The sequence below is a fragment of the Anomaloglossus baeobatrachus genome, chromosome 11 (assembly GCF_048569485.1).
Source record: "Anomaloglossus baeobatrachus isolate aAnoBae1 chromosome 11, aAnoBae1.hap1, whole genome shotgun sequence".
Classification (NCBI taxonomy): Eukaryota; Metazoa; Chordata; class Amphibia; order Anura; family Aromobatidae; genus Anomaloglossus; species Anomaloglossus baeobatrachus.
This window is the reverse complement of record NC_134363.1, coordinates 143,089,109-143,105,479: the sequence shown is the minus strand read 5'-3', so window position 1 is coordinate 143,105,479 and position 16,371 is coordinate 143,089,109. Positions and strand designations below refer to the sequence as shown.

General features: G+C 40.1%; 2 protein-coding genes across 2 annotated transcripts; both read right to left on the bottom strand.

The window, feature by feature from the left end:
• Nucleotides 1-289: 289 nt before the first annotated feature.
• On the bottom strand, nucleotides 290-1,234 carry LOC142255856 (olfactory receptor 10AG1-like). The gene has a single exon (XM_075327305.1). It carries the CDS (start codon nucleotides 1,232-1,234, stop codon nucleotides 290-292), a length of 945 nt encoding a protein of 314 aa, XP_075183420.1.
• A 498-nt stretch (nucleotides 1,235-1,732) lies between these two features.
• Nucleotides 1,733-6,780, bottom strand: LOC142255855 (olfactory receptor 10AG1-like). Its single transcript, XM_075327304.1, has 2 exons — nucleotides 5,825-6,780; nucleotides 1,733-1,757 (listed from the first exon to the last, which is right to left on the bottom strand). Exons 1-2 carry the CDS (start codon nucleotides 6,778-6,780, stop codon nucleotides 1,733-1,735), a joined length of 981 nt encoding a protein of 326 aa, XP_075183419.1.
• Between the last annotated feature and the right edge of the window lie 9,591 nt (nucleotides 6,781-16,371).

Below are 16,371 nucleotides of genomic sequence, written 5' to 3'. Positions count from 1 at the left end.
TTGGCCGCCCCTGCTCCCCACGTCACCGCCGGCCCCCGGCTCGAGCGCTGATTGACCCAGCTAATGAGCTAATGTAAGACGTCCCCCGAAAGTAAGACAGGGTGGGACTTTTTGGGGTAAAATTAATGTAGGACAGGGTCTTACTTTCGGGGAAACACGGTAGTAAATACAGAAGTCACGGTTATTCCAAACTTTTTGTATTGACAGAAATAATTATGACATTTTTTATTTATTTATTTATTTATATATATATTTACAGAAAAGTATCAAGTAAAAGTAAATATTGTATTTAGTATTGCTGGGATAGTTTTATATTGTACAAAATTCTTCCCACTGCAGATTTCACATCATTATTCCTTAAACTGTATATAAAGGGATTAAACAATGGTGCAATAATAGTATACATGAGCGATATAAACTTGTCCTCGCTTGTACCGTAACTTGACTTGGGTCTCAGATACATTACACAACCGGATCCGTAGAATACGGTCACCACCAGGAGGTGAGAGGTGCAGGTGGAGAAAGCTTTCTTCCTTCCCGATGATGAATGTTTCGTAACAATTGTCCATATTATTACAGAATAAGAAAAAATTGTTAATAAGAATGAACCTACAATAACTGACAAAGTAATGACAAAGGTAACAACTTCATAAACCCAGGTGTCGGCACACGCCAACGCCATGATAGGTGGGACATCACAGTAGAAATGGTTGACTTCATGAGAGCCACAGAACGGCAGGGAAAACATGAGCAGGGTCTGAATTATGGCCACCGCTGTTCCTATAGTCCATGAAACACATACCAGCTGAAGACATAGGACTTTATGCATGAGGATGTTATATAACAAGGGGCGACATATGGCGATATAGCGATCGTAAGCCATGGATGCCAGCATAAAGCACTCTGAGCCAGCAAACAAGAGGAACAGGAACATTTGTACGGCACAACCATAAAAAGAGATAATCTTTTCCCCGGAGAAAAGATTTCTTAACATTTTAGGACTTATAGTTAAAATATAACATATTTCCATGAAGGAGAAGTTCGCTAGAAAAAAGTACATGGGGGTTTGAAGATTCGGACTGAATCGGTATAAAAGAATCAAAAACATGTGAGCAGAGAAGGAGAGATTGAAGATGGAGAGAAAGATAATGAAGAGGAAGTACCGGAGCTGCGGAACATCGGAAAAACCCACGAGGATAAATTCAGATGCGGCTGTATAGTTTAACCTAGTCATGATTACTAAGAAGAAGATATTTACTTCATAGGAGCTGTCTTCAGTTCCGATTCTCATCTACGAATCATCTAAAACCTGTGAAACAATTTGTCAGCATGTAATCAATTGTCCTGCAGCGCTTTCGCAGGAGAAAAAAGGTATTACACATTTTCCTTTGACTTTAGTGGACTGTGTGTGTAATTTGTAAGTATTTTGGGTCCTCCGAAGGAAAAGAAGATGTTTGCAGATGCTGTATTCTTTAGATAGTAGATTGATGTCTATTAACAAAGAATATCCTGATGGAGTGTTTAAGAAAGAATTAAGTAGATAAATACTTAAATGTGTAAAGCCATTGATAGTCTGTTTTGTGTTGTGGGGAAGTAAAGGCGATCAATCCCAAATTTACCTGTCTCCATTCCCAATGGAAACCTGGATTGTGGTTTATAATTAGTTACACCGTATATGACTCATGGTAGTTTGTGGCACAAGTAGTACTTAGGTTGTTATCCAGATTTGGATTTAGGAGTAGCAGAAGTTCATAATTCTAAAAATATAATTTTCGTAAAGTTAACCGCAATCATTTCAGTACATTACATCCCATCTGTACTGAAGGTACAAGTGTGACACCAATCTCGCAACCAGAAGTTTTTGACCCAATAATTGGACATGATAAAAAAAACCTTTAAAATATGTTGAAAAGAATTTAAACTTGACTTTATGGAACTTTTCTCACATTCAACTATTTTTTCAATTCCCTGCACAATATTCTATAATTGCTCATCAGTCCTTACAGGACAGCACAGTGATTAACACTTGAAGTACTTCAACCTGATCAGTCAAGATGCAGCAACGACACCAGAAGTCAATAGGAGAATAGCTAGGGGCAAATCAATAATGAAGTCACTAGACAAGGTCCTCACATCAAGGAACATTTTACTGGTGATGAAGACACAGCTTGTACATACTCTGGTCTCGGCTCATACATAGTCTGGTCTTTTCTGTAGTTACATTTGGATGTTAAAGGAAAAAGACTAAAGAACACTCAACATCTTTGAACTGTGCTGCTGGAGATGGATTTTATCAATACCATGGACGGCAAGAAGAACAAACAAATTAATTTTGGAACAAGGCAGACCTGTCACTCGAAGCAAGGATCACCAAGATATGACTAGCCTACTTTGGACACATCATATGAAGAGAGCAATCACTGGAGAAGGACACCATGGTCAGAAGAATAGAAATGAACAAGGAAAAGAGGAAGACCAGCAACCCAATGGCTTGATACTAGGTAGAGAAGACCCTGGTGAACCTATCTAGGTAGAGAATACCCTGGTGGACCTATCTAGGCAGAGAAGACCTTGGTGGATCTATCTAGGCGGAGAAGACCCTGAAGAACCTATCTAGGTAGAGAAGACCATGGTGGACCTATTTAGGCAGAGAAGACCTTGGTGGATCTATCTAGGCAGAGAAGACCCTAAAGAACCTATTTAGGCAGAGAAGACCCTGAAGAATCTATCTAGGTAGAGAAGACCATGGTGGACCTATTTAGGCAGAGAAGACCTTGGTGAATCTATCTAGGAGGAGAAGACCCTGAAGAACCTATCTAGGCAGGGAAGACCCTGGCGGACCTATTTAGGCAGAGAAGACCCTGAAGAACCTATCTAGGCAGAGTAGACCCTGGTGAACCTATCTAGGCAGAGAAGACCCTGGTGGACTTATCTAGGCGGAGAAGACCCTGGTGGACCTATCTAGGCTTCACAAGATTGATCTTCCCATAGAGCGTTCATCCATCAAGTTGCCATGACTTGAGATCGATCTGAAGGCCATTTAAAAACAAGCTTGCAGCATTGGAGTCCTGGGTTTAAATCCAACAAAGGGTGACATAGTTGTCATTTTCTCTCTCTCTGCTTTAATGTCAGAATCTTCATATGTCAGTTGGCCTCCCCAGAGATGTGTCTGAGATTTATGAGGGAGTTAGATTTTGAGCTCCTTTCAAAAAGAGATGAGTGGTGAAAATCTCGGTGGTGCAGTAAAAAGATGTCGGTAATATACAAAAATGGGAAATAATAAATGTTCTGGAATTCGAAATTTTCTTCTCATTCTAGATTGATCGCTTAGTGAAAAGTATACAAAGGTCAAATGTGAAGATTGGACCTCAGAGTTCTAAAACCGGAACCCACTAACATAGGTCAAAGAATAATAGCTATATATCAGTAAAGTCATCTCGTCGGTGTGAGTACTAAAGCCTTGTTTTTCCTTAGCACAAATCAGCAATAATAGAATTTTCAACCATTTATATAAATCAAAAAAGTCCGTGGAGCCTCTGTTAGGAGTCTCGACACAGAAACCAGCCAGATATCCCTCCGGGAAGGACCCAGCCAACCATTTATATAGTAATAAGAAGATGATAATAATTGCAATTATTCTCAGAGGTAAAAAACACCGGAGTGTAATACAAAGATAGAAATCCTTATACATGAGGGAACGCTGCCTAATTTTAGTCATTTACAAGATTTAATGAATGTACTTTACTTACTTTTCTTGAATCCATGTTTAATATATTTAGACTTGACTATATAACTGAATTATCTTTTTATTTTATTGAGGTTGTGTGCAGTGTGTTCTTTATTTAGCTCTATACAGTCATGACCTCGCGCTAATGGCTATTATCAAAAATATCCCAGAAGCATCAAAACAGCCCTAAAGCGTACCCAAACCTCCACCATATTTGACTGTAGGTTGTGTGTTCTTTTCTTTATAGGCCTCTTTCCATTTTCATTAAATAGTAAAATGATGTGCTTTACCAAAAAGTTCTACATTGCTCTCATCTGTCCACAAGACGCTTTCCCAGAAGGATTTTGATTACTCATATACATTTTGGAAAACTGCAGTAGCTTTTTTATGTCTGTGTGTCAGCAGTGGTGTCCTCATGGGTCTTCCTCTATAGCGTTTCATTTCATTCAGATCTGGATGGATAGTTCTCACTGACACTGATGCACTCTGAGCCTGTAGAATGGCTTGAATTTCTTTGGAACTTGATTGGGGCATCTTATCCACCATCCTATCCTATCCTACATTACAACCTTTCATCTATTTTACTCTGTGATCCACATCCAGGGAGATTAGCTACAGTGCCATGGGTTGTAAACTTCTTGATTACATGATTGTGCACTGTGGTCAAAGGAACATCAAGATCTGTGGAGATGGACTTCTAACTAGAGATGAGCTAACCCGCGGTTTGGTGTTTGGACTTTTCTAAAAAACTAAGTTCAGGTTCGGAGTTCGGTGCTTTATGTATGAACTTCACTTGCGTGAGCATCGCTGTGCTTGGGTACGCTTGGTGCTCAGCCCAGTTCAAGCCACTTACAGTATTTGAATGGCTCACACTGGGGGTGACAACAGCATGACCGGATGTAGTGTGCACGCCAAAAAAAACGAAAACCCCCATCCACCTGCATAGAAACTGCCCAATTAGTGACTTCCATTGGGATTCAGGTCAAGTTCAGGTCCCAAACCAAACTTAAGTTAAAAAAGTTAAAGTTCTGCTAAACCGAACATCCATGGGTCCACTCATCTCTACTTGTAATCTTGAGATTGTTGATATCGTTCAACAATTTTGGATCTCCAAAAGTCCCCAGACAGTTCTCTTTTCCTCTTTCTGTTCTCCATGTTTAGTGTGGCACACACAGACACACAATGCAAAGATTGAGTCAACTTCTCCCCTTTTTATCTGGTTTAAGGTGTGATTTTCATATTGCCCACACCAGTTACTTGCCATAGGTGAGTTTCAATGAGCATCACATGTTTGAAACAAAGTTTTTTTTATCCACAATTTTGGAAAGTTGCCAACAGTTTGGTTAACCCATTTTTGGTGTTTTGTGTAAAATTCTGTCCAATTTGCCTACAAAAAAAGTATATTAATTCTCTCATGATCTATGTATAGTATCCTCTTTTTTTCAATAACCACCAATTTAGAAGGCAATTTTTTATTCAGGTATCTAAAAATAGGTATCACTGAAAATTAATATGGCATAAACATAAAATATGTAAACTACACCAATTGTTTATGATTGTTAGGCCAGTGTCACACGCACTGATTTATCGTGCGATCGCACCCGCCCCCTGTCGTTTGTGCGTCACGGACAATTTGTTGCCCGTGGCGCACAAAGTCGTTTAACCCCGTCACACGTACTTACCTCCCGAACAACCTCGCTGTGGGCGGCGAACATCGTCTTCCTGAAGGTAAGGGACGTTCGGCGTTACAGCGACGTCACACAGCGGCCGCCCAATAGAAGCGGAGGGGCGGAGATGAGCAGGATGTAACATCACGCCCACCTGCTTCCTTCCTCATTGCCGGCGGACGCAGGTAAGCTGTGTTCATCGTTCCCGAGGTGTCACACGGAGCGATGTGTGCTGCCACGGGAACGACGAACTACCGGCGCGCAGAAGGAGGAACAACTTTATAAAAATGAACGACGTGTCAACGAGCAACGATAAGGTAAGTATTTTTGCTCGTTCACAGTCGTGTCACACGGTACGATATGACTAACGATGCCGGATGTGCGTCACGGAATCCGTGACCCTGACGACATATCACCCGATATATCGTACTGTGTGACGCCACCTTTATGAAGTTTTGTTTTAATGTAATTTTCTATCCTTTTCACCGCATTTTTAACGTCATTATTCCTTAAAGTATATATGAAAGGGTTCATCAAAGGTGCGATAATAGTATAAATGAGAGATAAAAACTTCTCCTCATTTTTGCCATAACTTGACTTTGGTCTCATGTACATAATAGTGCCCGATCCATAGAACATAGACACAACTATAAGGTGGGAGGTACAAGTTGAAAACGCTTTTTTCCTCATCCCCGCAGAATGGTGCTTGAGAATTGTCCAGATGATGTTTCCATATGATACTACAATCAATACAAAAGGCCCTATAATAATAATAAAAGTGATTACAAGCATGATAATTTGATTGAACTCTGTGTTGTTACAGGCCAGGCTCATTAATGGAGGAATATCACAGTAAAAATTGTTAATTTTATTGGAGCTACAGAATGGCAATGAAAATATGAGTGTGGTTTGTAGGACTCCGATCGTTGCTCCAATAAGCCAACAACCAATCACCAGCCTGATACAAACTATCTTTTTCATGATATTATTATATAGTAATGGATGACATATGGCATTATATCGATCATATGCCATGACGGCCAACATGTAGCATTCGGCACTGCCCAATAATAGAAAACAGTTCATCTGCGCAGCACATCCATAGAAGGTGATTGTCTTCTTCTGGGAGAGAAGGTTGACCAACAGTTTTGGAATTATCGTTGATAGGTAACAAATCTCCAAAATAGAGAAGTTGGCAAGAAAGAAATACATAGGAGTATGAAGATTTGGACTGAAGTGGTATAAAATAATGATAAACATATGAGCCAAGAGTGAAATCTTTAAGATACAGAGAAAGACAATGAAGAGGAAATATTGGATTTGAAGAACATCAGAAAATCCAACCAGGACGAATTCAGTTATTATTGTATAGTTTGTGCTCTTCATTTTTTTATTGGGTCAGCAATTAAATGTTTTTATGCAAAAAGAAATTCTAAAAAAATTAGAATAATAGTAAAATATAAGAAGGCAAACAAATTTGTAATAAAATTAAAGGGGCTATGTGGTCTCATAAGAAAAGTGCACAGTCTCCGCATGTAGGTGCAGACTGCTGTATCATGACAGTGTATAGTGTACTCACTATTAAGATTACTGTGATGCTGGACACTATGTGGAATAGTGTGATGCTAGTCACTAGGTGGCACTAGATACTACTTGCGTGCAGTGTGAACAGAGAGGTAGTCAAACAAGCCGGGATAAGAAACCAGGAGGACATGACAGGACACAGGGAGCAGGCAGAGACGAGATCAAGATACAGGCCAAGGGTCAGGATACCAGGAGAGTATGTATAGGCTACAGGGAGCAGGAGGAGACGTGGTCAGGAGAAAGTCCAAGGTCTGAAGCCAAGAGGTAACGACAAAGTCAGTGGGGTGGAAAGAGCAGTGTCAACTACAATCCTGGGTCGATAAGCCAAGGATTGGATAGGAAGGAAGGATAGAAAGGAAGGATAAGCCAAGGATAACTGTACACAAATGGGAGCCAAGAGCACTTACTGCGGAACCAGGAAATACGACTGGCGACATTCCAGACAAGCATACTCCCTAATAAAGCAGAGGAACCACCCAGAATGAGGAGCATCTGAAAAAGCCCCTCCCAGCACCAGCGTAGTACCTAGTGCTGAGAAACAACCTGGCCACCAGAGTTCATGACAAACAGCAGAGCATCTAACCTACAAAACGCTCTGTGCGATGCAACAGTCAAATACCAGCTCTGCAGGAGAGCATGGCAGAACATAACAGAGCACAAGATGCCAATTACCCTGTAACCTCCTGTGCAAGTAGGTGGTCACACGGCTGCACCTATGCAATTTGTATTCCTTCATTCACATGCAAAGTAGATTGTTCTCCCTTTTTTTAAATTTTCTTCTAAAGCGGAAAGAGATTAATAGAGATAAGCAAACCTGAGCTTCAAAGTTTGGAATTCGGGTTCGGAAAACGGCATCCAAAAAAACAAAGTTCGGGTTTGATGTTTGAGTGAGTTACGAGTGCAAACAACTTAACGCAGCAGCGTTGTGCTTGGGTATGAGTGATTCTCAGCCATATGTGAGCTGCTTGCAGTGTTTGAACGGCTCGCACTTGGGGTAAAATCAGCATGATCAGATGTAATGTGCACACACACCAAAAAATTTGGGGAAAAACCTCGCCCACCTTCCCCTGGAAGTGTTCTGCTTATGGCTAGCAGCATGTGGGCAGATCCACGAACTGCCCAATTACAAACTTCCATTGAGGTTCGGATCAAGTTGGGGGTCAAAAACCAAGCTTTTTTAAGGTTCGACTGTACCTGCCGAACCGAATTTCCAAAGGATTGCTCATCTCTAGAGACTTGTCGGCAAATCACATTCATGCAGCCATGTGACCACTCACATGCCCAGGGGGTTGCAGGGTAATCATGACATTGAGCACATTGCACACCTCACAATTTGGCAGCCCGCAATCATATTGAATGATTGCAAACTTTTCTTCTAAGACCAGGCTTAACCATTTAACACACTATATCACAGCCTTGAATATTAATTTTCAAGGCATTAAGCTGTTAATTTATTAGATACTAGACAGTGAAGTAAATTATTATGATTGTAAATCAGAACAAAAATTATGAAAGTATGTGTAATTATAGTCAACGTTTTTAATTAAATTAAATGTCCATACACAATTTTTAAAATTTAGAAATTCGTCTAAGACAGACATGTAAAAATATATTTGACAAATAAAAGGCAAAATAAGGTAAAATGTGAATATGAGCATTTTGTCCTCTGTTCTGCTTAAACATTTGAATATACTATTGGTCAGAGAAAAACTGTTGGTGACAACATATACTGGGTGAAATAAGTCACCTAATTTCTACGTAAATATATTTCTAAAGGTGCTAGTGACATGAATTTCTCACCAGATGTCGGTAAAAACCCATCCAATCTACACAGGCAAAGAATTTAAACCATAGCTGTCTATAAATTTAGTGATGTGTAATAATGAGAAATAACGCAGAGAAAAAGTATTGAACACGCGTGCAAAGGCCTTGGCTGGTGATGACAGCTTAAAGACGCCTCCTGTATGGAGAAACTGGGACCCCCAGATTTCCCAGTAAACCTCTGATGGAAGGCCTTGATCAAACAATCAGCCTTTACTGAACAAGCCAGAACCCAGGATCTCTCCTTATGTCCATATTCCTTCCAATGAACCAGATATTGGAGGGAATTCTGGACTGTCCGAGAATCTATGATCCTCCTAACCTCCTAAGGGGGCTTTACACGCAACGACATCGCTAACGAGATGTCGTTGGGGTCACGGAATTCGTGACGCATATCCAGCCTTGTTAGCAATGTCGTTGCGTGAATGCATGAACGACCGCTAACGATCAAATTACTCACCATATCGTTGATCGTTGACACGTCGTTCTAATCTCAAATATCGTTGCTGTTGCAGGACGCAGGTTGTTCGTCGTTCCTGCGGCAGCACACATCGCTATGTGTGACACCGCAGGAATGAGGAACAACATCGTACCTGCGGCCGCCGTCAATGAGGAAGGAAGGAGGTGGGCGGGATGTTCCAGCCGCTCATCTCCGCCCCTCCGCTTTTATTGGGTGGCCGCTTAGTGACGCCGCTGTGATGCCGAACGAACCTCCCCCTTAAAAAGGAGGCAGTTTGCCAGCCACAGCAACGGCGCTAGGCAGGTAAGTATGTGTGACGGGGACTAACGATATTCCCGTGACGCACAACCGACGGGGGCGGGTGCCTTCACCAGCGACATCGCTAGCGATGTCGCTGTGTGTAAAGTGGCCTTTACTCTAAACCTCCATCAATGGAAACAGAGGAGGTGGAAAAGAAGGATGTAAACTGGAGGAACAAAGTCATTTAACTGGGATTTGTGGAACACATTTTACAATGTGAAAAGGTGCAGAAAGTTTTAGTAAAAAGGTCACCGGATTAACTACCTCCAAAATATCATATGGGCCAAAAAATTTAGGACCCAACTTTGTCAATGGCACTTTCAGCTTAATATTTTTAGAAGATGACCAAACCTTATCTCCTACTTGGAAGATGGAACCTGCTGAACGTTTTCTATCGGCCTTCCGTTTTTTACAAATTTGAGCCACCCCTATATTCTTTTGACCCTCCCTCCAGTCATTCCCGAGTTTCTGTATGGCTAGCTTTACTCCAGGACACCTACAACTCATCTTAGAGAATTCACCAAAATGAGGATACAAACCATAATGACAAAAAAGGCAAGGATCCAGTGCAATGTGTTCATTCTTTATTAGCAAATTTGACATCACGCAATTCACGATTCCCAACATCATAATTCTCCTCAGCAGGTGAGAATTTCCTGGAGAAAAGGGCACATGGCCGCAAGTTTGTCAACATTTTGGGGCTTTGAGACAATACAGCCTCTACCCTGAGCTTCGTCTGGAGACTTTTTCAATTCGTTAAAAACTCTGATAGTATCTAGCGACCAAACCCTAAGATTTACCCCCTTACGTGTGAGATTAGTGAGAGGTTTGGCAATCTGGGAAAAACCCCTAATATATTTTCTCTAGTATTTGGTGAATCTTATAAACCATTAAAATGCTTTAAGGTCCCTAGGTTGAACCCAATCAATTAGGGCCTATAACTTCCCAGGATCCACCTTAAACCCTTCAGCAGATACAATGAACCCCAGGAACAAAATTTCTCCAACTTAGAAAATAAAGAATTTCTTTAAGCTTTTTTTTAAGACAAATGGACATGTTAATAGCGTGATTTGAGGTCAGGGGAAAAAATTAGAGCAACCTCCCAATATAATAAAAAAAATAAAGTTTTGAAAAATGGTTGGCGTATTGGATAATCCAAAAGACATGACAGGGGGTTTGAAATAGGCCCTCAAACATTAAAAATGTCATCTTCCACTCATCACCCTTCTGGATGCTTTTTAAATTATAAGCCCCTCTGAGATCAAGTTTGGAAAACCTTTTTGCCCTTTTAAGCTCATTATATAAATGGGGGATAAGTGGAAATGGTAAGTATTCTTAACCGTAATTTTGTTTAATTCACAGAAATTGAGGTAAGGATGGCGACCGCCATCTTTCTTTTTAACAAATAAAAATCCATTAGCTACAGGTGAGGAGGAAGAAAAAATCTAGCCCTTCCGTAAATTTTTATTTATATATTCTTTAGGTAATTTGGCATTGGGAATAAGATTGATAGCACAGTTATATGGATGATGGTGAGATAATATCTAGGACTCTTTTTCAGAGAACGCATCTTCGAAGTCTTTCAGGTACTGCAGAAGACTCTCCAGACTAGTGGAGAAAACCAGAATAGAATTAGGACATTTCTTATGACAATAGGAACTCCACGTAACAATATCCTTCCTACCCCATCAATGAAAGGTTTTTGAATATGCAACCATGGAAATCCGAATATCAACCCCGTAGGTAGGTTATCCAAAGCCTAGCAGAAGGTGGACTCAGAGTGAAGTGTTCCCACTTTAAGTGGGAATTCCGCTGTTACCAGCCGGACAAGGTTCTGGAGTAACAGTGTCTTGTCAATGCCAATAATTTGAATGGGCCCTTCAAACCTATTTGATCTTAATCCTAATCTCAGAACCAGTTCTGAATGGAAGAAGTAGACTGCAGACCCACAATTAATGAAAGCAGATGCGGATAAAGATCATGGAAAAATAATTTCACATTCAACAGTACTTTATTTGTGGAGTAAATTTTGTGGGCAGCACCTGTTTGTGGCTGGTTTATGGTGAAATTATGTTGTTTCCACTTCTGGATTATGGCAACAACACTGTTCAATTGAACCTTAGGTTGTTTAAAAATTCTTCTGTATCCATGCTATCAGTATGTTTTGCAATAATAATGTTGCAAAGGCCTTGAGACAACTGACTGGTTTTACCCATCATTAGATGTTTCTTGTGTGGCACTTTGGTAATGCGACACTTTTCTATAGGCCATGAGTTGAACCAGCTGATACTATTTTTCACTCAGAGGCAGGATTGATTTAAAATTACTGATAGATTTCAGATGGTCTCATGACTTTCCATGGCTTTTTGCACCTCTCTTTCTTCATGTGTTCAATACTTTTTCCTTAGTCATTTTCTCATTACACAATAGTTAATTTATGGGCATCTATGGTTTGATTTTTCTGCCTGTGTGTCTTGGATGGGTTGTTACCAACATCTGGTTAGAAATTCATGTCAATAGCATCTTTATAAATATATTTAGTGGGAAAATTGGTGACAAATGCAATACTTATTTCACCCACTGCATATTATTATTATTATTATTATTGTGCACTTTGTGCAGAGCATCTTACATTTGGAGATGCTCTGCTGTTTCTTTGAGTACTAGATTACAGGTTGTTTGACAGCACAGGATTCCATGAAGGTTCTGGGAGGTGTTTTTACTCAGGTGTTCCACCTTTCGGGTAATTGCTCTGTTTCATTACTGAGCATGCTCCCCCAGAATCTCACCAGTCGTACTCTCTGGTTCTGCAGTTGTGTTCTTGGCTTGTGCTTGTGTTCTGATCTAAGTTTCTTCCCGGACAGTTCATTGACTCCTCTCTGCCCGTTCCCTGCTTTTGTCGTTACCTCCTGGCTTCTGACCTCAGACCGTTTCCTGACCACGTCTCTGTCTAGTCCCTGAATCTAATATCCACTCTCCTGAAATTCTGACCCTCGGCCTGTGACTTGACTTCTGTTTTCTTTTTATTCCCTATGTCCTGTCATGCAATCCTGTTTCCTGATCCCGGCTTGCCTGACTACCCTCCATCTATAGTATTCATAAGTAGTGACTAGCATCACAGTAACAATGTTTTTGGATTAACTCCTAGTTTGCTTACAGTGCGTGATAAAGATATATTTTGCTTTCCTTTTGGATTAGTTAAGTTCTATTTAGGTAAATCCACAGAACCTAAGGAAGAAATTCCTAAGACCGCAAAACACATAACAAAATATACACTTTACTGATTTTGTAACACCACGTACCTTAATTCTTCAAATTCTTGTCAAAGCTCTGGACTTTGGATCCTTCATTTCCTCCAATGACTAAAGAAGCAATTCCTCCAGTAAATCAAGTTCTCATTATTGACAACAAAAAAATCAGGAGAGGAGCGATTCTTGTTACACTCACTAGTTATTCCAGTTTTAATTATATTTTTTAAAATAATTTATTGATAAACATTTTTGTAACAGAACATTAAATATACAGTGCTCATTACTGAAATTGCAACACCTTGTTAATGATAATGAAAAATGTTAAAAAAGAAATTTTAAAAAATGTCTTTTCTTCTGCAAGTATGAACAGAAATCCCCTCATTTACGGCCTTGCCTTTTTGCTATCAATGAGGTTATTAGTGGTTGTCTGAGAAATGTTCTGCCACTGAATGCATTTGAATAAATCATCAAGATCTGCTGCTGGCAGCTCCCGCTGTAATTGCCGAACAATGGTGTCTTAAGATGTGCTAGATTGGAGAAAATTCCGGAGACACTGAAGGCCATCGTAGCCTATTTGGGCCACGTAGGCTGCTCACAGTAGCACGAGCAACATTCAGTCTGGCATTGTTCTGTTGAAAAACAGCTCCTGGGACCCTATGGTTCCTCACCAAATCAATGTAATGACGAGCTATTAATGTACCTGTCTCCTTTCAGCTATTGCCTTTCTGTTAGAGGGGTCTGCTCGGGATATTTTTTTCTGTAATCGGTGCGGACCTGCCAGTGATGGGGAGATAACGGCTTCGGAACAGCAAGACACTTGTTCTAGATGGTTTCTCAGAATTGCTCCAGTATCTCTGTATCTGCCGCCTCCCCGTCAGGAAAATTGTCAGTCATTTACCTGTGGAGGAGGCGGTGGCTACAGAGATAATGGAGAGATTCTGAGCAACCGCCTAGAACAAGTGTCTTGCTGTTCCGGAGCTGCTATCTCCCCATCACCGGCGGGTCCGCACCAATTGCAAAAAAAAAATCCCGAGCAGACCCCTCTAACAGAAAGGCAATAGCTGAAAGGAGGCAGGTACATTAATAGCTCGTCATTACACTTCACTGCCTCTTACTTAAACTCTGAAGTCAGTTGCCAGCATCAGAAAAGGATGACGCATGCCTGCGAGAGTAGGGAAAAGGAGTAGAATTTTTTATTTTTTATGTGTGCGACATAACGGAAGGCATACTGTATATACCAGTATGGGCCATGATGGGGGAGATATATACCAGAAGGGGGGACATATAATGCAGGGTGGGAAACATATATACCTGGAAGTGGCCCAGGATGGGGAACATATATACCAGGATGGGCCATATATATACCAGGATTCAGGACATATATACCAGGAAGGGGCCCAGGATGGGGGACATTAGTTTTGAATTGGGGGGGATTAGTACATAATATTGTCAGCAGCACATCCCGCACAACAGTGTAAGCAGCAGATCCCCTCCATAACAGTCCATCATGACCACATTTTTTGCTTCAGTTTTTTTTCCCCTATTTTCCTCTTCTAAAACCAAGGTGCCTCTTATGGTTCATTTCATCTTATAGTCTGAAAAATATGGTAGTTTTCACTTATAATGTACTGTAATATAACGTTATTGAGGTGTATTATTGAAGCAATTGTACAATCACACATAGTGGGAATGACAGAATTGCTGTTAACTTGCCTAAAAAAAACATGGGATAAAAGTAATCAATAAGTCGTATGTGCCCTAATATTATACTAATAAATCATAATTTTCAAAAAGTGTTTTAATGTGCAAAAATAGTAAAGCATAAAAAAGCTGCTTTTTTCTACTGTTTATTTCAGATTTTCATAAAAGTACTACAATACATTATATTTACCCCACAGTTATATGATTAAGAAAATAGAATTTGTTCCGCATTAAAAATGTTTTGGCTTTTGGAATATAATGAGGAAAAAAACTATTCCTGCATAATGAAAGCCGAACAAGACTGTATCCTTCATGGGTTAATAAAGTTGGTAAATGTAAAATGTTTTCCAAATAGGTCATTTTTTTCACAATTACTGCAGTACAATACAGATAGCGGAAACCAATACATATTCAAATTTTAAATTAAAAAAGTAATTTTAACAATTTCTATAAATCATTTTTGTAATAAAAAAATATCCCTGCACATTTTACTTGCCAAATTCTCATAAAAATAGAATATTCATATTTTAAGGGAATTGTCCATCTGTATATTTTGGTATATGTTTATATAAACAAATTCTATAATAAAATAAATAATACAATATTTAGGCCTGTTTTACCTGCCAATTCTCATCCACCTAGAACTAAAGTTGTGAGATATGATTATTCTACCCATTACACTATGGAATAGTGTATGTGACAATTTTAGCCATTTATAGACACCTGTAAATAAAAACATCTGTGCATTATTTTCCTAAGTGTATTTTTCATTAAGTTGAATTCTCTCTAGAGATTAATTTGTAGTAAAAAAAAAATCATTCTAAAATCGAAGGCTTCCACAAGGGTTTTCTTGAAGTTTTGTTTTTCTTCCATTTTATATCACCGTAATATAAAGTATTTAGAGATGAGTAAATCTTTTGAAATTCAATTTTGCAACTTTGCTGAATTTTGCCTAAAAGTTCTCTATGAACTGCAAAGACTTCAATTGCCATGAAAATACATGTGCAACACTTTGAGGTTTCCTAGGCAACAATGTTTTGAAATTCAAATTTATCAGTTGGGCCGCATTTTCCCAAAAAATATGATATTGTGGTGAATAAATTTGCAGCAAATCTCGATACTGCAAAGCCTCTTTTTGCATGGAAAAGAGGTATGCAAAACTCTAAGATCTCCTAGAAATGTATTGAACCCCTTTTGAGCTATTTGATAGAGACATAGTGTTAAGGCTGCTTTACACGCAACGCTAGTGATGTCGCTCGTGAAAGCACCCGCCCCCGTCGTTTGTGCGTCATGGGCAAATCGCTGCCTGGGAGGCACAATATCGCTAGTCCCCGTCACATGTACTTACCTGCCTAACAACGTCGCTGTGGCCGGCGAACTGCCTCTTTTCTAAGGGGGAGGTTCGTGCGGCGTCACAGCGACATCACAAGGCAGCCGTCCAATTGAAGCGAAGGGGCGGAGAACAGCTGCAGGAAAGTGACGCCCACCTTGTTGCCGGAGGACGCAGGTACGGTGTTGTTCGTTGTTCCAAGGGTGTCACACGTAGCGATGTGTGCTGCCTCAGGAACGACGAACAACCTGCGTCCTGCACCAGCAACGATATTTGGGAAATGGACGACGTGTCAACAATCAACGATTTGGTAAGTATTTTAAATCGTTAGCGGTCGCTCGTACGTGTCACACGCAACAACGTCGCTAACGAGGCCGGATGTGCGTCACGAATTCCGTGACTCCAATGACATCTCGTTAGCGATGTCATTGCGTGTAACGGGGCCTTAAATTCTCCTAGGAATGTAATGGAACCCTTATAAGTTATTCAATGGAAACATAGTGTTATTAATATGCAAATGACTTCAATCT